This window comes from Prunus persica, chromosome G1 (genome assembly GCF_000346465.2).
Source record: "Prunus persica cultivar Lovell chromosome G1, Prunus_persica_NCBIv2, whole genome shotgun sequence".
NCBI classification, from domain to species: Eukaryota; Viridiplantae; Streptophyta; class Magnoliopsida; order Rosales; family Rosaceae; genus Prunus; species Prunus persica.
In genome coordinates, this window is record NC_034009.1 from 42,044,897 (window position 1) to 42,070,361 (window position 25,465).

Consider the following 25,465-nt stretch of genomic DNA (forward strand, 5'->3'; position numbering starts at 1 on the left):
CTTTGAGTATGAGCGAAGACTAGTGCGAACAACTATAAACAAATTAAATGATGGCACAATTGAAATCTGAGTGAAAGCTTCACCTGCCAGAGAGTATGTATTTATTTTGAATTTTGATAAACCTGAGATAATTTTTTTTTTTTTTTTTTGTCAAGATAAACTTAGAGATATGGATTTCATGGATCATGGATCATTGCGTGCAAGAGGTTACAGCTTATGCCGATGGTGGGGGAGAGGGTTGGAAGGGGTGGTGGTGGTCATGCGATAACAATAATTAGGTTAGTGTTTTTTTTATTTTGGTGTGATAATTATGTTAGTTTTAAAATTTTAATTTATAAGTTCTAGCAAATTGACAGAAATGCCCTTATAGTTAACTGAAAGTTCATGTGGCTCATAGTAAAAATTAAAAGTTCTTGTGGTAATTTCGCACTGACCTAAAAGTTCATGTGGTATTTATGCAAATTTCCCATATACTCGGTTTTTTCTTTATTTTTTTTTTAAAAAATAGTATCGACACTCGGCTATACTAAGGTGTTTCAAATTTGTTTAAAAGAATAGTTTAGCCAACTGGCTATACTCGGTTTTTCCACACAAAAAATAAAAAAAAGTATAGCCGTGCAGTTGTACGCGGATCTTTTTTTTTTTTTTAATAAATAGTGTAGCCGAGCGGCTATACTCTTTATATATATTAGGTCATTACCCAAGTCTCTATACAACCCAAGTCAGTGAATCCCACTCGTGACATCAACTTGGGGTTGGAGGAAGAGCAACCCATTGCATGGTGCATGCATTGCAGATGTAGCAATCACGTTGATAATCCTTGCTTGTGCAGCACAAAACTAAGTCATTATATGTCGCTACCGCAACTGACTTACCCATCAAACCGTGGAATGTGAATCTTTTGAGCACCGGAGTAAAACTCGATTATATATTAGGGTATTTTTGAATCCTATCAATGTCTTCAGATTGATCAAGGGGCTTACCTAACTTTCTCAAAGCAAAGGGCTTAAACAACTTTCTTTATCAATTTGCCCCTTCAACAAGAAGAAATGCTTATTGCTCTTTGACTCATATCAAGCGGCTTAAACGCTAATTTTTCTGTCGCCAAGTGATGGTAGGGCTTGTCTGAGGACTTCCTTATAAGAGAAGTTCTTTTCTCTGCGAGCGACTAGATTTTCTTTTAGAACATCTTCGAAAACAGACTGAGAGCTTGTTTAAGCACGAAAAAAAATTGGTTTACACCCTGGGGATGTAAACACCCCTTCACGTCGGATCTCAGACATTCAATCAAAGAAAAAGAAGTCTTGAGACATAGCTAAAACAGAAAAGTGCAAAATAATAAAAGCAACAACCTAGTAGCAAATTACACAAAGCTCTAATTGGACTTAATTAATATGCACAACCAATTACTGTAACCAGCTAAAAATTAGGATGAGATTGAGCAGAGCCAAACTTTATGGTCCAAAGTCACAACTTCTCAAGTTTCAGCTGAACAAAGTCCTTTGACTCTGGTCATTCTTGCTCTCTTTGAACGCAACTGCAACATTCAACAGAAATTTCTTGCTATCATAATATTTCTGAAAACTAAAGCATGGTAGATCAAGCTCATGAGTCTCAAGAAATTTCTTGAAAATTTCTGCTTTAAGTAGTAAAGTGGGCATATACAGAACGACATAAATTCACAGTCCTCCGTATATCGCCATAACAACAATAAGATGGAAAAAAACAGTTGAACACAAAACAGAACATATTAGGGTATTTATCAGCAATTAAAAGTGTTATATTGCTGAGTATATCAAATACAAATAATCCAACTAAACCAAATAAAAGTTTACTATATAATTCTTGCTATCTAAAAGCTGCTAGTACCTCCACCATGGATGGGCATGCCGCATGCTGCTGCTACGCTAGTCTAGGAACTGGCGTCGGCCACAATGGGAGAACAACTGTGTAATAGAAACGATCTGTTTCACAGTCTTTAACTATCTTTGACCACTCTCCTGTGTGAATGTTCCACTTGATAATATCGGCGTTCACACGCAGATACAAAATATCCTTATTATTTGGGTCAAAAGCATTCAGTATGCAACGCGACAGGTCTGGAAACATTTGACGGTCCAAGGAATAAACCCTGCGTTCACTCAAACACAGCCTTTTGCCAGCAGCATCTCCATCTTGTGACTCTTTCAACTCATATACATACAGACGTCTGGTCATCAAGCTCATGTTGCACATTCGCACATATCCTCCGCACACACCTAAGTACTGAACACTAAAACCTCTGTCTAGAGGTTCCTCAAATATAGTGAAACCTAGTTTATGATCAATATTACCATCACCATTGCTGCTGCTGCTGCTGCTACTAGTTCCATCATTGTCATAGAATGGACCCAAACCAATAACACTAAGTCCGCGGTCTGTTGGCCAATATAACATTCCGTTGTATGCAAAGGAGAACTCATTGAGGCCACGAAAATTGAAGTTGCGTGGGGACGAGACAACTGATTCTTTCCACTCGCCAGTTTCAGAAGAGAAGATCTCCACGTTTAATTTGAAGGTATCACATTTTTTCTCATCATTTGCATATTCAACAGGAGGCAGAATTCTCACAACCATGGACCTACACTCAACATTAAGCTGGCTGTTATTTCCTTTCCAATTGTCTTCCTCACATTTATAGTCAGGAACATTGCAGATGAATCCCACTCGTACACGCTTGTGACATCGACTTGGGGTGGGAGGAAGACCAACCCATTGCATGGTGTATGCATTGCAGATGTAGTAATTGCGTTGATAATCCATGCTTGTGCAGCACAAAAGTAAGTCATTATATGTCGCTACCACAACTGGATTTCCTACGAAACGGTGGAAACAAATGATTCTTTCGAGCGACTGTGTTAGTAGATTAGGTGACAGCGACACTTTAGGAGGGAATTCCACCACTCTTTTGTTTATCAAAGTGCGTATCTTTGGAGTTCTCTTATAACTTTGGATATTTACAAAGCGGCCAATAAAATAAGGATCTGCGATGAGAGTGCACCAATGCTTAGACACAGACTTGCATTGAAAAACAAATTTATTGCATGGAAGTCGGCAAAGGATTTCAGCCAATATAACGTCAGATAGATCATCAATTGATGTTCTTCTTTCTGTTGATGATGATCTCCTTGATCTTTTTAACTTACTAGAGGTCGGCAATCCAAGAGACAATTGGGTTCTCTTCCTTGCTTTGGTGGCAGTATCGCATCTCATAAACCTGCGCCATGCAATATATTATACACATAATTTATGCCCGCTAAGAAAAACGTTGAATGGATCGTTAACTAAAATGAATTTGTACAAACACAACCTCCCAAGTAAACTACATAATATAAATCATATATGTGATGGCAAGCCAATATGGTTGTGCTTAATCACAGTGTTGTATGGGAAAACTAAGACTTAGGAACCTAATGTGCCTGAAAGAAATACCTTTTAATCCACTGCATTGTTTGCTTGAGAAAGAAAAAAAGTGGTAAAACTTGTTTATCCTTGTTTCTAGATATGGTGATGATGTTAGCTCATCAAAAGCCAACTACCATGGGGTATAGGAAGTTATGTACACTGATTATTAACACGGCTTTCCGGGTTGAATTGAAACATCCTTGTTCACTAAATACTGTTTTCTCATCCTCTTAAGTTTCCAAAAAGTTTTAGCTGTTTTTATAAAATGTGAAGGCATAGTGGAGATTACAAGGTACGGAAGTATGAGTGACAGTAAAATTGATAAAGAAATGAGGCATAGATCATAGGAATGTTACAATAAATATTTATCCCTAGAAGCCATAGAGAAGTGAGATTTCAACGTTAGGAATAGAAATTGAGTAATAAGAAAGAAACCTGCAATGACTCGTGTTCGCCTTGAATTGCTTCTGCTCAACAAATCCAGATGGAAGCTTCATGGAGCCTTTAGAGCTCATAAGAGTATTGGTGGTCAGCTCTGGTATCTTTGCAGATCTGGCAACTTGTTTAGGATCGCTAGATTTCTGAATTCCTGCAAGAATCATAAAACAAGAGTCTAATTACATTGACCACCAAGATACCAATGGTTCTAACAATTCAAGCATCAGTCTAATGGAAAAGCATCAAGCAATAAACATATTAGTTCCACTGACAGTTGCTTCTTCACCATGAGTACCAGATTTCCAATAAGACACCTTAACCATTAATTCAAAAAGGCACCTAAATTCCACAGGAGAAAAATTAAAAAGTTATTTACCATTGTCGGCAATTCTGTTCCGATTGAACCTTTTGCAACCATTAAGGCTCTGTTTCAGGCATTGGTCGGCGTTGGGGGCGGACCCTTGGCTTGACTGGACGGCGGCAACACCAGTGTCGGCAGCACAGAATTCATTGAGGAGGGGATTTTCCAATTCAGCCATGAGAGAAGAAATGCCGAGAGATAAGATTGAGTTTGAAAAAAAAAAAATTAGATATCGGAACAATGGAATAGTGATTCTCACGGCTGGTAAGGCTTTTATTATGGTTGAGGGTTCCTATTAGCTTCGTGTATACACACATACTGCAATTCAATTCCATATTGACAAGGGATTTGAGGAAGAGAGGAGACAGATAGAGATAGGGATTCGAGAACGGTAAAACTGGTAGGGATCGATACAATTGGCGGGTGGGGAATTATTTTTTGATTATTTCACCGAATTGCCCTGAACTTGTACCTAATTATCCATTTACCCCATAACTTTAGCAATCCTAGAGACAATTGGGTCTCTTCCTTACTTTGGTAGCAGTATGGCATCCCACCCACCTGCGCCATGAAATATATTATACACATACTGTATGGCCTCTAAGAAAAATGTTTCGTGGATCGACATATGATTCGTTAACTAAACCGTACGAATTTGGACAGACACAACCTCTCAATTAAACTACATAATTAATACATATCATATATGTTATCGCAAGCCAATATGGTTTGTGGTTGATCACAGTGAAACTCTAAGTTGTATGGAAAAACTAAGACTTAGGAACCTAATTTGGCTGAAAGAAAGGTCTTTTCCACCGCATTGTTTGCTTGAGAAAGAAAAAAGAGGTAAAACTTGTTTATCTTGTTTCTGGATGGTTATAATGCTAGCTTATCAAAAGCCAACTACCATAGGGTATAGTATAGGAGAATATGTACACTAATTAACATGGTTTTCCGGGTCACTAAATTACTTTTTTCGTTTTCGAAAAGTCTTAGTAAAATAAGGCATAGATCATAGGAATGTTACAATAAATATTTATCCCTAGAAGCCATGACAACTGAGAATTCTAATCTGTTTTCAAACCTAGGAATAGAAAGAAACCTGCATAGAGTAGTGTCCGCAATTCTGTTCCAATTGAAGCTTTTACAAGCATTAAGGGTCGGTTTCAAGCATTGGTCGGCGTTGGTGGCCGGCACAGGAGGGGGGCCGGGGCCCTTGAAGTGAATTCGTGGCAAGCGGGACTGTGTGCGGTGGTGGCGCCAGTGTCGGCAGCACAGACTTCATTGAGGAGGAGGTTTTCCGATTCAGCCGTAAGAGAAGAACAACCGAGAGATATTAAGTTTGGAAAAAACTAATAAATAAATTCAGGTATCAGAACAATAGTCGATGAACTGCGGCTGTTTTTTTATAGGTGTATTATTATGTCTCTTGGAGAGATACACCCACGCCTCAACTTTGCTTCTGAATTCTATATATGCAAGGATAAGCTTTCTTGCGGAAGGGGCGAACTCTCCGTCTACAAATCTATTGTCCCCATTTGATTTTTCACTTTTTCAGAGTTATTACTCGTACAAAGAATTTAGTACTTTCACGTTTAATACTATATTATACACGTATGTACCTATTTTTCAATAATACATTCGTGTTTTATATACGTTTTAAAGACTTGGTAAAATTCACGTTTTTTAAAAAGCAAACATACAATACTTGTATTGAACATGCACGTACGTATTTTCATATTTAATACACGTATTTTTTACAAAATTTTCAATAATACACAAAAAAAATTCACGTAAAATACATATAATTCTAACATATTATTGAATACAAATAAAATATATGAAAATTTTTAAATAAAATATTTAAATAAAATTAAATAAAATCTATTAAAATATTATATAGTGGCTGAACTTTTAAGCTGTAATATGTTAAAATTTTGCCGAAAAAATATGTACATATTTTATTCCTATAGCCGAATAAACTAATGCAAATAGGAAGGTTCTTTTTCTTAATTTTTTTTTTAAATAGTATAGCCGCGCGGCTATACTACGGTTTTCTTAAGTGGGCGCCTAGCGCCAGGCGGGTCTCTTTTTTTTTTTTTTGGTTAAATAAATAGTAGGGCCGTGCGGCTATACTCGGTTTTTCTATTTTTTTTATAAAGAAATAGTATAGCCGGCGGCTACTCTGGTTTTAATTTTTTTTTTAAAGAAATAGTATAGCCGGTCGGCTATTCTCGGGTTTCCCTATTTTTTTTCAAAAGAAATAGTATAGCCGCGCGGTTATACCCCTTTTTTTAATTTCTTTTAAAAAAGAAATAGTATAGCCGCGCGGTTATACCCTTTTTTTTAATTTCTTTTAAAAAAGAAATAGTATAGCCGGGCGGCTAGACGCGGTTGTTCTAACTTTTTCATAGAAATAGTATAGCCGGGCGGCGATACTCGGTTTTTTTAAATTTGTTGGAAAAAATAGTAAAGCTTGGCGCCCATACTCGGTTTTTTATGTTTAAAAAGAAAAAGAAATAGTATAGCAAAACGGCTATACTCGGTTTTTTTCTAGTTTTTTTTAAAAAATAGTATGGCCGCCCGGCTTTACGCGGGGCTCTTTTTAATTATTATTTTTTAATAATTAGTGTAACCAAGCGGCTATACTCTTTATATATTACACCATTACCCGAGTCTCTATACGAACCAAGTCGGTGATTTTGATCTCCCATCATTCTTTTCGAATTTGTTGTATCATTACTTCTTTTTTGGGTTAAGTAGTGTAAATTACATTAATTTTTGCATTCAATAAATCTCATGGAAAATACTTCCCTCCTTCCTCTATAAGTAGTTACTCATACATTTCTAACAATGACATTTTGACATGTGTATATAGAAGTTTTTTTTGGGTGTGTTTTTGATAAATTATTTTTGCACATATGTCAAACCGTGATTTGCAGGTTGAAGAAGTATCCAAATCTTATTACCAACTGAATTTTCCTAACAAAGGCCATGGGTCCTCTATATATGCCCATGCTGAGCACCAAATAATTTCAGTTAAAAAAGATTGTTTAACCTTCTTGAAGCCTCATCCAATATAGAAATGTTAGCCCATATATAACAACTTTATTGCCACAACTTTTACAACTTGTATCAATGTCTTCAGACATTCAGTAAAAAACAAATGTCTTCAGACATATCAAACAGCTAAAACAGAACAATGGACAATAATAAAAGCAACAGCTGATAATTAGCATGAGCTTGAGCAGGGTCAAACTTTATGGTCCAAAGTCTCAACTTCTGAAGTTTGAGCTGAACAAGTCCCCTGACTCTGAGCATTTCTTGAAAGCACTTTCTTCTTCAAGTACATCCAGAAGAAACAACTAGTACTTGAGCGAACCGTTTCGCCATTAGCTGTGCCCAACTTGCCTCTTTCTTCTTCTTCTTCTTCTTCTTCCATCTTCATTTTCTTCTTGTGGAGGCATCTCAGCACATGTGCTTCAGCAAGACTATAACCAGCAGACATGGCCTATTTTTATTTTTATTTTTGGTTTAAAAAAAAAAAAGCAAGTGATTTTTTTTGGTGTTCAATTTTAAAGAAGAAATGGGGTATTGTAATTGATGGGGCATTGAGAGGGCGATGAGTAGTTTCTTATAACATTTGTGCTGGCTTGGGAAGCAAGCATGCATACTTGCAGCGCGCACAAAGATGATGTGACAATGTTGACAAAATAACTTCTCTTGGACTTTTGAAGTTCGCGGGCAAATAAAAAATTGGTGGCTGGCTGCTGCTTCTGGTTGGAAGGTTTGGTCTATGTGTATTCTTGCTTGGTCACCAAGGAAAAAGGAAAGGAAAGTAAGCTACTCTTTTCATGTTTGAAAATGAAGTCAACTATAGTTACAATTTAGGGATCTTCACTAATATACCCAAAATAGGAGTTGAAATTATAAACAAACCCCACATGGAAAACACTTCATAAACACACCCAAAATCCATTTATTAAATAACAAATTAGTGTTGAAGTTCCAATAAATTACAGCACTGCCACTATCAAGCCCAACAGAAAAAAACTCAAAAAACACCCAAAACAAACCCAGCCCAAATTTATAAACAAGCCCAAACATTGTACCATCTCGTATTCCATAACTTTCGGCCCAAAAAAAAAAGTAAACCGTAAAAGTACAATGTTAATACCATCTCGTATTCCATAACATTGTTAATACCATGTCATAAAAGTACAATGTTAATACCATGTCATAGAAGTATATTGTTAATACCATTCCATAGAAGTATATTGTTAATACCATTCCATAAAAGTACAATGTTAATACCATGTCATAGAAGTACATTGTTAATACCATGTCATAGAAGTACATTGTTAATATCATTTCATAGAAAAACATTGTTAATACCATTTCATAGAAGTACATTGTTTATACTATGTCATAGAACTATCTTGTTATTACTATGTCATAGAACCATCTTGAGTCCTTTCCAAAGGCATAAACTTTCTCAGCATCACTGATAAGCATTGTCTTGCCAACCCCAGCAGCGAAGAATACTAGTAATAACAAGATACCTCTACAAAAAAAAAAAAATGTATACTGTTAATACCATGTCATAGAACTATCTTAATACCATGTCATAGAACTATCTTCCTAGTAAAAATCACATTCTACATATCATAAACTTCAAGTGCACAACTATATATATAGCAAATTATAGAGCATGCTTTGTTACTGAAATTCTGTTAATGCTATGTCATAGACGTACACTGTTAATACTATGTCATAGAAATCAACTCAGTTTCAAGGTATGAACAGTATAACAACTGTTCATACCACTTATTGGAAGTCAATAACAACATCATTTCATTTGCATCATAGGTATGATAAACCAAATAAAGTCTAACCAAATCAGAAAATATTTGAGATATGAATAGAGGATCCAGTGTTCGTTAATTTACATATTCAATTGTAAACCAAATAAAGTAAGAGGGCCACATTACATACTAACTCATACATACATATGGACTTAGAAGTCTTTTAAACTACTTGTTAATCCTAGAGACTTTCCTGACTTTGTCTCAAACTCGACATGCAATGAACTGTTCCCAGTATAAATGATCAGCCATGAGAAAGCTGTCAGGTTCTTATTACTAAACTAAACAAGAAGCTGGACACGTTAAAGGAATATACAATTATTTCTATCCGCAAAAAAATGTCTTTAAACGCAGGGCTTGACTTAAACTCTAATGCCTATCATGCTATTGATTGCAAACTGAGTTGAGACTCCAAATCAAATAGTTGGTTGCGAAATTCCATAACTATAGTCAGGTATAGTGCCGTATCATGGATGCTAAATTTTAAACCAGGTGAATTACCAATTGCAGCTAGCCTTTCCTTCTTGTTTACTATCTTTTCCTCCTTGCTCAATGGCTTTTTAAACCCAAGTTCGGCTGTTGCCATTTCTTTCTCTTTTCTCTGTGCAGCAAGACGCTCATCAAAACTGCAAAATTTGAGCATTCAGAAAAGACTTCAAGAAAATGAGAACTTGTTCTTCTGCTGAGACTTATCTACCTCTCACTTTGGAATCACTAATAAAAGTAAACAAGGAATGTTTTAACCTAACATCTTGCTTACATCCAAGGGTAACATGCCAAGTCAATGAAAATTATGCCCCAGCCCATAAGACAATTTACAACAATAGAAATAATAGAATCGTTCGTTCATAACTAATGCAAGCATGACAGCAGGCCAACCTAAACAAAAACTCCACTCAAACCAAAAGATGATATAGTTGGTCTTATGTTGCACTTTGCAAGTTTGTGTATCACTAGCAGTCATATTATAAATTCTGATTTGCCACAGAAGCATTATTGGCCAAGTAGCTCTTGAATTGCTCAACATCAGGGAACTCAAATTTTAGCCTAAAAAACACGACTAAACAAAAATATAAATAAGCGAAAAAGGGACCCATGCTATATTCAAAATTTCTGTTTCCTCTCTATGGAAAGCACATGTTAAGAAAGAATAGTGATGTTCGTCTTACAACTGTCATATTTCCAGTAAACACAAGAACATCATCTAAATCATTGCCTAAAGGACTTGCACCAGTATAAATTGTTTCCCACAATTGGTGGATCATAGGCACAAAATGGAACCATCGTATAATTAATTCAACTTAACTGTAATTTCGTAGCCCTAAGCATGACCAGAGGCTACTATCCTTCAAAAATTAAAACAAAAGGAAACGATTAAAAAACCTTATCTAGATTCTTCTCTAAACTCCATAAAATGTATCCAGCAAACCTCATCTAGTGTTTCTAAGCCATAAGAGAACAACTAAGTCAAAAACCCCCAATATTCTCAAACTTTTAACTAAAAAAGTAACGATGACTAAAGAACAAATAAATTAGTTTCCTTCAATATTGAAACAATCATAAACCACAGCATAAAAAGTTAACATGTTTAGATTTCTAACCTAAGCATACCAACTAAATCGTTGAATTTAAAACGTTCACACGCCAAACACAAAAAGAAAACACAAAGATTCATACAATAAATACTGAAATGATAAATCAGGATAAGAATAAAAAGGTGAAAATACGTACATCAGAGGCATTACTAATGAGCTCACATAGAAAGGTTTCCTTCTTGTTGTAGAAGGTGTTGATGATCAAACTTAGAAGCTGGTTGATCTCATAGATCACGACCCGAGTCCACCTCCTGAGTTGTAAAACGACGTTGCCGAGGTTGATGTATCCCGCTCTTCAAAGAAAAGCTTATTCAATGACGGTCGCAGATAGGAAGATGAAGGGGCAGCCCCTTTGGTTCTGGAAGCTTCGTCGTCGTCGGCATCGGAGAATAGGAGATTCCGGTTGAAAATCGAGAACACCGGACGAATCTGGCCATTTTGGAATATATCGTCGGTGGAAATCGACGATCCGTCGGGTGCGAAAGAGAAATCGTCTTCATCTTCGTTCTTCTCGCAATCACCACCGGCGTCGGCGTTCTGAACACCTTCATCCGGTAATTGACACCTCAAATCTACAGTAGTAGCCAAAGAATTCCGCGAGCTTAACCATTAGCTCTGTTCATATAAAAAATGAAAATTAGCACCAAATTCAACGAAGAAACTGAAATCAAGTCGAAATTCAAGTAAATTAAGCAAAAATAAAAAGGAACTTAACGAATTGAAGCAGATGGAACAAACCTGCAAAGGAAATGGAGGCATCGCTTATGAGAACACATTTGAGCCCACCAACGTAACGGAGATTGTCAACGGTGTGACGAGGGAGGATTTTCGTTGGTCTTGTGTTGGTCCATAGCTCTGAGACTGTTTGGCTTACTTTGAAGGCAGAGAGAGAGAAGGGAGAGAACAGAGGAGATGCGAGGGTTTGAAGGAGGAGAGGGGCTTGCTTCAAACCTCAGGAGTGGTTTTGTCTAATTATCTTCTCTGCATATCCAAAACTAATTTAATGCTAAAAAGGGTTATAAAGGTATTTCATCTTATTAATTAAATTAAAAAATATACAATTGTTTATTTTTGGGTTTCTTTTGGGTATATTTATAAAGATTAAATGGTATAGGGTATATTTATAGTTTCATGTCTAGAAATGGGTATTTCACTAATTTTGTATACAATTTATCATAGTAAATATATATATATATATATTTTTGGAGATTCACTATTGTACCCAATATAGGGGCCCAAATTTAAAATATATAAATTTAAAAAAACCCCCCACATGAAATGGACTTTAAAAACACACACAAAACTTATTTACAACATAATAAAGAGGCTTTGAACTTCATATAAATTACAAAACTATCATTGATTTCTTAAAACAAGCTCAACCTCGAAACCTCATAAAAAAAAATTCAAAACACTCAATAGGGTATCAAAGTAATTTAATAATCAAAATTAAATTCAATATGATCAGCTGTCATTTTTGGGGATTTTTTGAGTTTGTTTATAGAAATTAAATGGTATAGGGTTTATCTATATCATTTGTGCTAAGAATAGATATATAACTAAATATCTCTTCTTTTTTCTTTTTTGAAAATAAAGCCGCATATTCGCACATATCCTCCTCACACACCTACATAGTCAATCGTAAGACCTCTCTCCTAAGGCTCCTCCCAGTTTTTGGTCAATATTATCATCACCATTAATGCTGTTGTTAGTTCCATCATTGTCGTAGAATGGACCCAAACCAATAACAATAAGGTCGCAGTCTGTTGCCAATATAATATTCCATTGACGTTGTGTTTACTAATTAGGAATTCGAATTCGAATCAGGAATTGAATTTAAATTATGGAGAATTTGTATGTTTACTTCACATCAGAGAATTAAAAAGTAAATGGGCCCCATACAAAATTAGGAATTGAATTGCTAATTTTGGAGGAATTCAATTCTTGGGTGGGAGGTGGTATTCTAATTCATGGAGAAGTAACTCATTAAGAATTCATCTTTTTTACCTATAATATCCTCACACAATTTTAAAATTTTCAAAATTTCCATCTACTTTAACCCAACAACGAGGACATTTTAGTAATTAGCACCACTCCTACTACAATTCCATATGATTTAGTAAACAACTTCAGTAGAAATCTAAAATCCTGAATCTAAGTCTCATCAATCTAGTTTGGTAAACAACTTCAATAGGAATCCGTAATCTAACTCCTCCTCAATTCAATTTCTCCTAATTCGATTACGGATTAATAAACATGACATGAATGCAAAGGACTCACGGAGGCAAAGTAAATAAAAGTGGTGTCAGGACGAGACAATTGATTTTTTCCACTTACCAGTGTCTCGGAAGAGAAGATCGCCACATTTAATTTGAAGGTATCACATTTCTCTTCATCATCTGAATCATGATTTGCAAATTCAACAGTTCGAAGAATTCTCACAACCGTGTACGTACACTCAACATTAAGCTGGATGTTGTTTCCTTTCCAATAGTCTTCCTCACATTTATAGTTAGGAACATTGCAGATGAAACCCACTCGGACCCTCTCGTGACGTCGACTTGGGGTGGGAGAAGATCAACCCATTGCATGGTATATGCATTGCAGATGTAGTAATCACGTTGATAATCCTTGCTTGTTGTGCAGCATAAAACTAAGTCATTATATGTCGCTACCACAACTGACTTTCCCATCAAACCGTGAAATGTGAATCTTTTGAGCACAGGAGTTAAACTCGATTACATATTAGGGTATTTTTGGGTAGATCAAGCTCATGAGTCTCAAGAAATTTACTGAAAATTTCTGCTTTAAGTAGTAAATGGGGTGTATACGGAACGACTTAAATTCACAGTCCCGCGTATATCGCCATAACAAAAATAAGATGGAAACAAAATAGTTGAACACAAAACAGAACATATTAGGGGTATGGAAAATGAAAACATTAGTGATGGGGTATCCGAAGGATAAATGTACCAGATGGGGACATAGGGCAGTGAGGCCGATAGGGATTACGTACTGGGTACAATTTTTGAAGGATAATCAAGATATGAAATAATGATGTGACATGATTTGGATTGTGTATCTTTTTATTATATTTTCGAGAGTGTAAAATGACATTGCTTGACTTGCATATTACATAATCTACTCATTGAGCGGTGGTTTGCTCATCCCTCACATATTTTGTTTTCTCAGATTAATTAGTGGGCCAAACAAAGATGAAATCAGAGAAGTTGGATTAGTTTAGAGTGATAAAGTTTTATTTATATCTTGTATACTTGTAAGATTACTATTATTTTATATATATATAAAGGTAATGTATTTTAACCAATTTTTCAGTATTTTATTTTATTTCGTTCAATTCACGCACCCTGATTCATGAAAATTCTTTATTTTCGGATCGGGGCGTGACAAATGGTATCAGAGCCCATGGATTAGATACCCCTGGGGAAGAAATGTGATTTAATCTCAGTAAATTTTGAGGACGCAATTTTTTTTTAAGGAGGGTAGATTGTGAAAACCTTTTTTATTTATTTTTAAACTATATAAATTATTGTACATACTACATATTAATTATTTATGAATTTTTCTTATTTAAATATTTATTGTGAAGACTTATATGTTATTAAATCTTAAACCTAGTATGAGATTATTCCTTTAGTTGAAAGATGGTACCATTCTTGTTTTCCACGTGTAGAGATTTGTAATTGGTTTTAATCAAGTCATCATTGCCATGCCACCTTGTATGCTAGTAACAAGTGGTGTTGTGATATCATTAGCCAAAGGGGGATGAATCACATTATTCTAATCATCATTGCCATATCACCTTGCATGCTAGTAACAAGTGATGTTGTGATATCATTGGCCAAAGGGGGATGAGTCACAATATTCCCTTATCTTTTGGTGATTTAAAATATTATATATATAAATATTATTTGGTTGCATCCGTAGCTTCTCTTATAAGTATCATCATTCCTTACTTCAATCATTCATTCCAATTATTTAGAATAGATTTTTCCACCATGAAGTAGTGTTTAAGAGAGAGAGAGAGAGAGAGAGAGAGAGAGAAACAAGATGAAGAACGTGTTTGTTTGTCTTGCAATATTTCATACTTGTCATGGTGAGTTGGTTATGTAATGTGTTCTAAAAGTTCTTATTTTGTGATAAATGTGAAAATCATGGATTTATTCTATTTACAAATCTCTCTCTATTTTCAAGTCAAGCATGTCTAATTTGTGCAATATTTCACACAATATATATTATTTGGAGTTTTTATGAAGTACGTACTATTCATGGAACATGAAAACTTCAGTGACAAGGTATCCGAAGGATAAACGTACCAGACGGAGACATAGGGCAATGAGGCCGATAAGGGTAAAGTGTTGGGTACAATTTGTGAAGGATAACCAATATTTGAAGTAATGATGTGACATGATTTGGATTTTGTATCTTTTTATTATATTTTCTAGAATATGTAAAATGACATTGCTTGACTAGCATATTACATAATCTACTCACTGAGCGGTGGTTTGCTCTTCCCTCGCCTATTTTGTTTTTTTTTTTATAAATTAATTAGTGGGCCAAACAAAGACGAAATCCGAGAAGTTGGATTAGTTTATAATGATAAAGTTTTATTTATATCTTGTAAACTTGTAAGATTACTACTTCTTTTTTTTTTCTTTTTTTTTGGGGTATAAGGGTAATGTATTTTAACCAATTTTTTCAGTATTTTTATTTTATTTCGTTCAATTCAAGCACTGTGATTCAGGAATATTCTTTATTTTCGAATAGAGGAGTGACAGTCTTAAATCCAATTCCTACAAAGCCGAGTTGTCTATCAATCAAGTAAGCCTGGTGAAAACGGGGTAGATTCAAGGAAATGTCGAGTGAAACTATCATGTTGTGTTGGATGATCTCTTTTACTTCAGTTTTACATTTCACTTTAGACTATTCAAAAGAAAATTTCTATCCTGGTTTTCTTTAGGGTGGTTACTAGGGTCGTTGATGTCTGAGCTAGTCATTCACAAATAATAAGTAAATATTCGAGTATGGGATTAGCTGAGATGAACGATAAATTTTCATATACAAGTACAAAACCAGTTCATCATTACAACCTTTTTTTCAAAGACAATATCCTCAAAAACCATGAAATTTAAGCGAAGGCAATTATCGTTAAGCATGTTTAATCTCTTTTGGCAATTCGGGATGCCCTCGACGAATTTCCCAAAAATGTGCGTGTAAATGTTACCAACAGCAGTGAAACCATACAAAAAAGTATTGCACAAATATTAGAACTCTACATAAATCCAAATAAATAAAATGTTTAAATTGAAACAGATACCCACACGAACTAACAGGTTGTTCTTCAATTCCTGCAAGCTCCATACATCGCCAAAATAACCATCTTTGATAAACTTATTCAGAATGTTTTCATTGTTACTCACAAAGCTGTCAGCATTGTTCCAGGAGATGAATTGAGTGATATTAGACTCCACCACCCAATACAAACAAATCGGTAAACCAAGCTTTACCGCCAGAAATTGACGTTTGGCAAACTTGCACAGACGTAACAGCTCGATTGTGGCTTTGTTACGGCAAATGACGGTGACTTCGGCATATTTTATTGCATCAGCTATAGCTATAGTTACAGCGGCGGATTCTTGTTTTATGGTTGCTTCGTCCGGCTCAATGGCAAACCAGATAAACATAAGTTGCTTTCTCGGTTGTGCTGCCATAAACGCATTCTAAGCATCTTCAAGAAGCTCACTTGCCAATTGAATATCTTGGTAAGAAGTTGCACTATTATTCTCCTCTACCTCAATCCAGTCATTGAAGCCCTTCATAGACGAAGGCCAATCAAGCACAAGAACGCCATTGCGAAGCGTGTGGCGGAGGAGAAGATCCAACTTGAGTTCCAACTAGATTTTGTGGTGGAGCCTGTGGCAAAGCCGAAGATCTAACTGGAGCTTGTGGCAAAGCTAAAAATAGTGCCGAAGCACGTGGGGAGCCCAAGATCCAACTAGGATTCATGGCGGAGCCCAAGATCACACTAGAGTTTATGGGGGTGGAAGAGCAAAAGATTTCATTGGGGCTTATGCTTGAGCCAAAGATTGCGACGGAGCCCTAGGCGGAGACCGAGATCCAACTTGTGTTTGTAGCGAACGCGACAGTCGTGGAGACTATGGCCAAAGTAAAGATTGCACCAGAAGAGGCGTTGGAGCCTAAGATACAACTGGAGTTCATGGAGGAGCCCAAGATTACTCTAGAGTCGAAGATTGCGCCAGAGCCCGTAACTAAGCCAAAGATCCAACTGGTGAAGTCGAAGATAGCGCCAGAGCTGGTGGTGCAACCGAAGATCCAACGTGAGTCTGTGGCAGAGTCGAAGATAGTAGAGGCTATGGTGGAGTGGATGATTGTGAAGGCTATAGCGGAGGTGAAGATAGCACTAAAGGCGGCGTAGGATCCCAAGATCGCATTGGTGGCCACGGCATATCCGAAGATGGCACCGAATGCTGTGCTAAACGACGTGGATTAAGCCATGAAAATTGAGGCTTGGGTTGAGGATGTGGGAGCAGGGGAAAGGCACTCTTGCAGCAATAGGATTAGCTCATGCCTTCAGCCAAGCTTCAAATCCTTCTATATTGTAAAGGAAAAATATAACAAGAGGCTTCGGCGAAGAAGATGACGACACTGAAGGTTAGGGACGCTGTGTTAGAGTCAAATATTGCGGATTGAGAGATGTAAAGGGAAGCTTGGGCTAAGGAGGTGGAAGCAGGGGAAAGGCACCCTTACAGCAATATGATCGGCTCTTGCCTTCAACCAAGCTTCAAATCCTTATATATTATTAGGGAAAGATGATATGGGAGGTATCGGCGGAGGGGACGAAAACATTAGAGATCGGGGACGCTGTGTTAGAGACAAATGTCGCGGATTGAGCCATGTAAAAGGAGGGTTGGGCTGAGGAGGTAGGAGCGGGGGACGGGTCACCCTTGCAACAATAGGATCAGCTTCTACTTTCAACCAAGCTTTAAATCCTTCTATATTGTTAGGGAATGATGATACTAGAGGCTTTGACGGAGGAGATGATGACATTAGAGGTTGAGGATTCCTATCATTCTCTGCCATCTGGAAAAGGAGTTTTGACTTTTCAATCTTGATCAATTTCCCTCTAAAAAATTTTGTATCACTTGGTGTATTTATTGAAGAGATTGATTTTTCATATAGCCTTGGTACATATGAAGATGAGCCAGTTTGTTTTCAATGTGAGATAATATACTGTAACCCAATTCAATTGGGCAGGAAACAAGGTCACATTTAAAGTAAAAAACCCGATTTAGACTATGAGCCATCTTTTGTACAAAATTAAAAATAAATAAAAAAATCTTTGAAGAGAATGATTTTTCTTGAGAAATAAAGGACATGCATTACTAACAATTTTAGTTCTATTACTTAGCATTTATCTCAAATCCTTCTATATTGTCAGGGAAAGATGATATAGGAGGCTTCAAAGGAGGAGACGACGGCACTAGAGGTTGGGGATGTTGTGCTAGAGTCAAATGTCACGGATTGAGCCATGTAAAGAGAGGCGTGGGCTGAGAATGTGGGAGTGGGGGAAAGGGCACTCTTGCAGCAATAAGATAAACAATAACTCCCCCCCCCCCCCCCCCCCCCCGAACACAGCGTACAACTTTCATCGTACTGTGCTCTCTAAAGAGCAACTATTCTCAAAATCTTTACTCATGTCTTCTCCCAAGCTTCAAATTCTTCTATATTGGTAAGGAAAGATGATACGAAAGGCTTCGACGGAGGAGATGACGGCACTGGAGGTTGAGGATGCTTTGTTAAAGTTAAATGTCGCAGATTGAGCCTTGTAAAAGGAGGCTTGGGCTGAGGAAGTGGGAGCGGGGGAAGGGGCACCCTAGCAGCAATACAATCGGCTCATGCCTTCAGCCAAGCTTCAAATCCTTCCATATTGTTAGAGAATGATAATACAAGATGCTTTGGTGGAGGGGACGACGGTACTAGAGGTTAGGGATTCTTATCCTTCTCTGCCATCTTAAAAATGGGTTTTAACTTTTGAATCTTGATTGTTTAAATTTTGAATCTTGATCGATTTCCCTCTAAAAGATTTTCTATCGCTTGGTGTATTTATCGAAGAGATTGATTTTTCTTGTAGCTTTGGTACATTTGAATATGAGCCAATTTGTTTTCCATGTGAGATAATATATTGTAGCCCAGTTCAATTGGGCAGGAAACAAGGTCACATTTGCAATAAAAAGCCTGGTTTGGACTTTTGAGCCATATTTTGTACAAAATTAAAAATTAAAAAAAAAATCTTTGAAGTGATTGATTTTTCTTGGGGAATAGGGGACACATACTACTAACAATTTTAGTGATATAACTATTACTTAGCATTTATATCAAATCATTCTATATTGTTAGGGAAAGACAATACGAGAGGCTTCGGCGAAGGAGACGACGACACTGGAGGTTGGGGATGCTATGCTAGATTCAAATCTCGCAGATTGAGCCATATAAAGGGAGCCTTGGGCTGAAGAGTTGGGAGCAGGACCCTTGCAGTAATAGGATCGACTCCTGCCTTTAGCCAAGCTTCAAATTGTTTTATATTGTTAGGGAAAGATGATATGGGAGGCTTCAGAGGAAGAAACGACAACACTGGAGGTTGGGGATGTTGTGCTAGAGTTAAATGTCGCGGATTGCGCCATGTAAAGGGAGGCTTCGGTTAAGGAGGTAGGAGTGAGGGAAGGGGAACCCTTACATCTATAGGATTTGCTCCTGCCTTTAGCCAAGCTTCAAATCCTATATTATTAGGGAAATATGATAGAGAGAGGTTTCAGCAGAGGAGATGATGGCATTGGAGGTTGGGAACGCTGTACTATAGTCAAAATGTTGCGGATTGAGCCATGTAAAGAGAGGCTTGGACTGAGGAGGTGAGAGAGGGGGAAAGGACAATCTTGCAACAATAAGATTTGCTCTTGTCTTCAGCCAAGCTTCAAATAGTTCTATATTGTTAGGGAAAGATGATATAGGAGGCTTCGACGAAGGAGACGGCGACACTGGAGGTTGAGGACACTGTGCTAGAGTTAAATATCACGGATTGAACCATGTAAAGGGAAGCTTGGGCTGAGGAGGTGGAGGGGGGAATGGGCACCCTTGCAGCAATACAATCGGCTCATGCCTTCAGCCAAGCTTCAAATCCTTCTATATTGTAGGGAAAAGATGATACGGGAGGCTTTAACAGAGGGGACGAGGCACTAGCAGTTAGGGACACTGTGCTAGAATCAAATGTCGCGGATTGAGCTATGTAAAGAAAGGTTTGGGCTAAGAAGGTGGGAACAGGGGAAGGGGCACCCTTGCAACAATAGGATCGGCTCATGCCTTCAACCAAGCTTCAAACCCTTCTATATTGTTAGGGAAAGTTGATACGAGAGACTTTGGCAGAGGAGACGACGAGACTAGAGGTTAGGGATTCCTATCCTTCTTTGCCATCTTGAAAAAGGGGTTTTGACTTTTGAATCTTGATCGTTTGAATTTTGAATCTTGATCAATGGGCTAGTTTTTTTTCAATGTGAGATAATATATTGTAACCCAATTCAATTGGGCAGAAAACAAGGTCACATTTAAAATAAAAAGCCTGGTTTGGACTTTGAGCCTTCTTTTGTACAACATTAAAAATAAATAAATAAATCTTTAAAGAGATTGATTTTTCTTGGGAAATAGGGGACATGGACTACTAACAATTTTAGTGATGTAACTATTACTTAGCATTTATATCCATAAATGATATTCACTTAGCGGTTGGATCACTTAGTATCATCAAACTTTTTGGGTGCTTGCAATTGTTCTCATTCTTGTTCAATAATATGAATATCTTTAACAATTATGAGACATAATTTGTATTGAGTGAACTTTGTCAAATTCTTATGTCGTTGTTATGGTCACGTTTATATTGTTATGCACTTATTTGTTTTACAAATCAAGCACATGATTTCCTAACATTATAAATAGCACATATTGTAAAAAAAAAAAACATTTCCCTGAAAACAAAAGGTTGTAAAGATTATGAATACTAGCTTTAAGAGCATCTTCGGTGGACATATGTAAGTTTGGGGCTGTAGAGCCACATTTACATCCCATTTTGCACCTTCGGGATGTAAATGTGGTTTTTACTCCAAATAGAGTGGATGTAATCCGAGGATATAAGTTTAATTTTCTTGTATGAGTTTGTTTTTGTGTGTTTTTATTTTGTGTTATGTTTATTTGGCTTTTTCAAACAAATCGACTGAAATTTTTAAAAATTTCAAGAATGCATGATTTTATCCAATATGAACAGTTAGATTATAAAGAAAATGGTGACTTTATGAATATTTAGATGTGTTTTCGAATTTTTTGAACCATTCCATGATTTGTGTGTGTGCGTGTTTAATATAATTTGTTTGGGCCTTTTGGGTTAATGCAGCCTTTGGCCTGTGGGAGCTGATCTGGCCGTCCGATTTGAAAAGCAAAAGCGGAAAGAAATCTGGACATTTGGTTAATGTAGCCGTTACAAGTGGAAACCAGATTGAATGAAATCTGAGCCTTCAAATTGTGTTTTTTGGCTAAAAAGAAACCGTTGCAGCTGTAGAATTAGTGGGCTGACGTCATGAGTCCTCTCAGCCAACGAGGAGCCCGCCTATCACAAATATCCGGCAACTGTCGCGCGTGGTGCCCGAGTTCCCTCTAGTTTCTCTAATTTTCCATCATTTTATCCTTCTCGGGCAGCTATTGTATATTATATTTGCATTCCATTTCTCTCTTTTTTTATATATACAAATCACATTATATTTTAATTTAATCTAAATTATGGGGAGAGAATTCGAATTTGAATGCAGAATAAGGAGCATATCTGTTCTAATTAATTTGACTAAGTTCATATATATTATATTTGCATTCCTTTGCATCTAACACTGAAGCAATTTCCGATCACAAGAAATGTAGATATAGCATACACATGATTTTACACGTGAGCTGCTCTAACCAACTAAAATTTAGTTACTTATGTATAGAACCACAGAAGCATAGTTATGTATATAGTTAGTAAACGTTCATGAGTTTGAACCAATTGGATTATTTTGACAAAAAATATATTCAATCCAATCCAACGTTGGTTAAGTAATTTTGCAATCTCAACATCAACATCAATCAAATAGGGTCCAATTCAATGTCAATCAAACATGATTATATCAACTCAACAACTGGTTATTGCTTTTTGACGATGAAGGAAAATAATATTTTTCATTAAATTTGGATCATCAAACTGTCCAAATGGAAAAATATTTGTGTGAAAGGAAATAACACTATTTTACAATACCCGTTTATATATATATGTAAATAGTATAGCCTATACTTGATATTTTTTTTAAACAACTATAGCCGCGGCTTTACTTGGGTAGTTTATTTTTATTTTTTAATAAATAGTATAGCCGTGTGGCTATACGTCTTTTAAATATAATATACTTAAACAGTATAGCCACACACCTATACTACGGTTTTTGACATGTGGTGCTGAATCGCTAGGCGGGTCTTTTTTTAATTTATTGATTTATTTATATAAATAGCTCAATTGCCTAACAATTCGGCAACTGAGAAGGCAACTGAGAATAGCCACGTGAAAGGCAAGTGAGTTTGATTTCTCAGTTGCCTAACGATTCAGCAACTGAGAATAGCCACGTGAAAGGCAAGTGAGTATGATTTCTCAATTGCCTAATGATTCAGCAACTGAGAATAGCCATGCACCAAGAAAAAATAAAAAATAAAAAAAATAATGTGCCAAGCATATGGTTATCCTCACCTCCATCATTTTCATTTCATTTCATTATTTCATTCAGAAAACACAAAATTGGCATTTAAATTTAGAGAATGAAAGACTGAGACCTTTACTCAAAAGAAAACTGATTATAGATGAGATTCGAGAGACTTTTCAATGCTCATTTGACTGTACTGCTGGAAAATAAAAGGGATAAACAGGGGGGCATTTCTGTCATTACAATGTGCTTGGGAATAGTGTCTAGTTGGATTGAGTTTTAGTATATATAAATTTCATGTCCACTTCTGTCTTTTGGCTCTCGCTTTAATAAGGGTTATTAGTATTTAGAAATGTGTTTTGTAATGTATATATGTATGTCTCATTTTGCCACCTAAATATTATGAATATGTTGCTATTAGCCCAACCTCAAACATTCAGTTAAAACTTCACTCGTGGTGCTCTGTTTTAATGTAAAGAATAGTGATTCCTCAACAAAAAAAAATAAAAAAAAATAGTGAACGTACACTCAAAATACAACAAAATCATAACTTAGAGGACAATTAATCAACATTTGCGATAGGTTGTGCTTTTCAGTGGAAGGCTCGTGATCAGCTTTCGACTTGAAGACGACCAGCCAAACAAATGGAATAGGGAGTTGGAATACATTTGTACACCGGGAACATATCAAGCAAGAACATTTTGCTGGATTCTATATGAGGCATGTGTTTCAGTCTCTGGAAACTGGACTCAACTAATTGGGTCGCCATTGCAGTAACATATGGGTAGCTAGCTTTGGCATCAAGAAGCAGGGGAAGTCTTCTCTCTTGTGGTGACGATAATAAGTTGTCATGAATGTCAATTCACAATCTCGTCAAACAATGAAACAAGTTTCTGGTTTTTATTATAGGTACTCTGTTTTAGAAGTTCTTATTTTAGTCCACAAACGTTCAAATTAATCAATAGGTCCCTTATATTTTGGTCTTACATCAATTTGGTCTTTGTTGTCGCATTCCAACAAAACTTTGTTAAAATTGGTCACGTATCCTTGTTTCGTCAGGGTCACATTTAGGTTTTACAGTTAGGTTTCACATTTAGGTTTCGTCAAGGAGAGTACACATCCTTGTTGAACAACATATGTAATTGTTTTTTCCTTTGTTTTTCAGGGTTTCAATTTCTTCATCGAAACAGAGGTTTAAGGATCACATTGATTGATTGGAAAGTTTGAGAATTCAAATGAGGACTTTTGAAAAATTCAAGGACCATTCATGACAAAAACTCTTCTCAGCACCTTTCTATTAGGGGCCTACATTTGTTGAAGCTGTTACCTAGGGTACCATGTGACATAGTGTAGTGGCAAGCATACAGTAACCTCTCACTTTCCATCACTTTCATTTAAGTAATTCCAATATATTTTTCTCCAGCTAGGTAGTTTGGTGGTCCAAGCTCACAAAAATTTAAGAGTGCTGCTAAATGAACCCTAAAATTAACTGAGCACACCCTACTACCAAACTATTTATTGAATTACTAATTTACCTTAATATAAAATGACCAAAAAGAACATATTGACCATATGTTAATAATAATACAAAATGTATTTTCTATTTGTACATACACAAACAATGAGTTTCATCTGCCTGTCGTAGAATCTGAAAATTTTATTATAACGTCTAACAATCAGTTTTCTGATCTTGCTGGGTTGAGCATCATCTCCAAATGCCTTTATTGGTGTTATCCAAATGCATACTTTTGACACCTCTGTTAGCTAGGAGAAAACTTTTATGTTTCCGTTTTATTGCTCCTTGTCTCCATCTCTCTCCCTCCTCTGTTAGAGCAATCGTAATTCATTTATTGGAAAACCAGATTGCGGTTTCAAGCCAGTTATGAGGAAGGTTGCCTTTCAATTCTTCACTCAAGGCCATCAACTATTTACAATTTATACATCGATTTTGAGTTTCACAATCAGCATCAGATATCTTGGTTAGCATTCCACCTGTTGTGTCATGGGGTGTTACACTAGTTTCGACTGTCGACATGACAACCATCATCAATATGTACACCATTTAGATAAACAATGCTACAAAGGACCCCTTCAGATATTGTGATGTTAAAACTGAAGCAATCTTGCTCACCTTGCTTGTTCATGTTCTGAAGTGTTGGCTTCTCGATCGACCAGGTCCCATCTTTAGCCACAGTTGCAGTTGAAATTTTGGATGAGCCAACGCAATTTGACAAATCAACACAAAATTTCATTCATGCACAAATCCAGTCCTTACCAATTTCTCTCAAAAGTATTGCAAACCCAAAATCGAAAAATAGAACACGAATTCATGTAAAAAGAGAAACCTGGCTTAGGATTGGTTAGGGTGTTATGTGATAGAATGTATAAGGGTGTACCAAGGGTATTTTTGGTAGTTAAATAGGGTGTACTTAGTTAATTTTATATTTTGATTTAAATATTAGGGTGTACTTAGATCATAGGGTGTATTTAGTTAATTTGAGGGTTCGTTTAGCAGCACTCAAATTTAAAACATATTGAGAAATAGTATTCCGAACAACAAAGAAAGTGTTTTCTCTATTTTTATTATAATTATTTTATTTTTTGTGTATATGTTTTATGCTATTTTATTTTTCAGTTTTTAATTATTTATAAGATACAAATCGAACAATTTGCCCTCATAGCACTAGGGGGAGATTGACTTAAAAAAATGTTTGTATCCTGAATTTTCTCAAATAAAAAAACAATGGGCAAAATGAATGTTATGTACAAATTCAAGGGGAATAACTGATTTTTTATTTTATTTTATAAAAACATCTGCAGAAATAGCTTTCATTCAACTACAAATCAAGCAAGCTAATAAATAACCAAATAAAAAAATTAAGTTGACAATTAATTATCGGTAGCGCCATCGGAGGAGCACAATGATCAAATGAATTTATCCAATAAACGACAAAACAAACC

At 36.2% G+C, this 25,465-nt stretch overlaps 1 protein-coding gene across 2 annotated transcripts; it reads right to left on the bottom strand.

Moving 5' to 3' along the window:
- On the bottom strand, nucleotides 1,471-4,637 carry LOC18793563. Of its 2 annotated transcripts, XM_020554889.1 has the most exons (4): nucleotides 4,259-4,637; nucleotides 3,880-4,033; nucleotides 1,870-3,256; nucleotides 1,471-1,537 (listed from the first exon to the last, which is right to left on the bottom strand). In XM_020554889.1, the coding sequence occupies exons 1-3, from the start codon at nucleotides 4,419-4,421 to the stop codon at nucleotides 1,903-1,905; spliced, it is 1,671 nt and encodes a 556-aa protein (XP_020410478.1). In that variant the 5' UTR covers nucleotides 4,422-4,637; the 3' UTR covers nucleotides 1,471-1,537; nucleotides 1,870-1,902. The 2 variants fall into 2 exon arrangements, with proteins under 2 accessions (XP_020410478.1, XP_020410477.1); XM_020554888.1 differs by lacking the exon at nucleotides 1,471-1,537 and having other exon boundaries at nucleotides 1,654-3,256.

Bases quoted from the DNA above. Each gene is read 5' to 3' on its own strand.
- LOC18793563 (XM_020554889.1), bottom strand. From the start codon at position 4,421: ATGGCTGAATTGGAAAATCCCCTCCTCAATGAATTCTGTGCTGCCGAC. The intron at 4,034-4,258 runs GTAAATAACTTT...TGATTCTTGCAG, and splicing joins GAACAGAATTGCCGACAATG to GAATTCAGAAATCTAGCGAT. The intron at 3,257-3,879 runs GTTTCTTTCTTA...TGCATGGCGCAG, and splicing joins GCGAACACGAGTCATTGCAG to GTTTATGAGATGCGATACTG.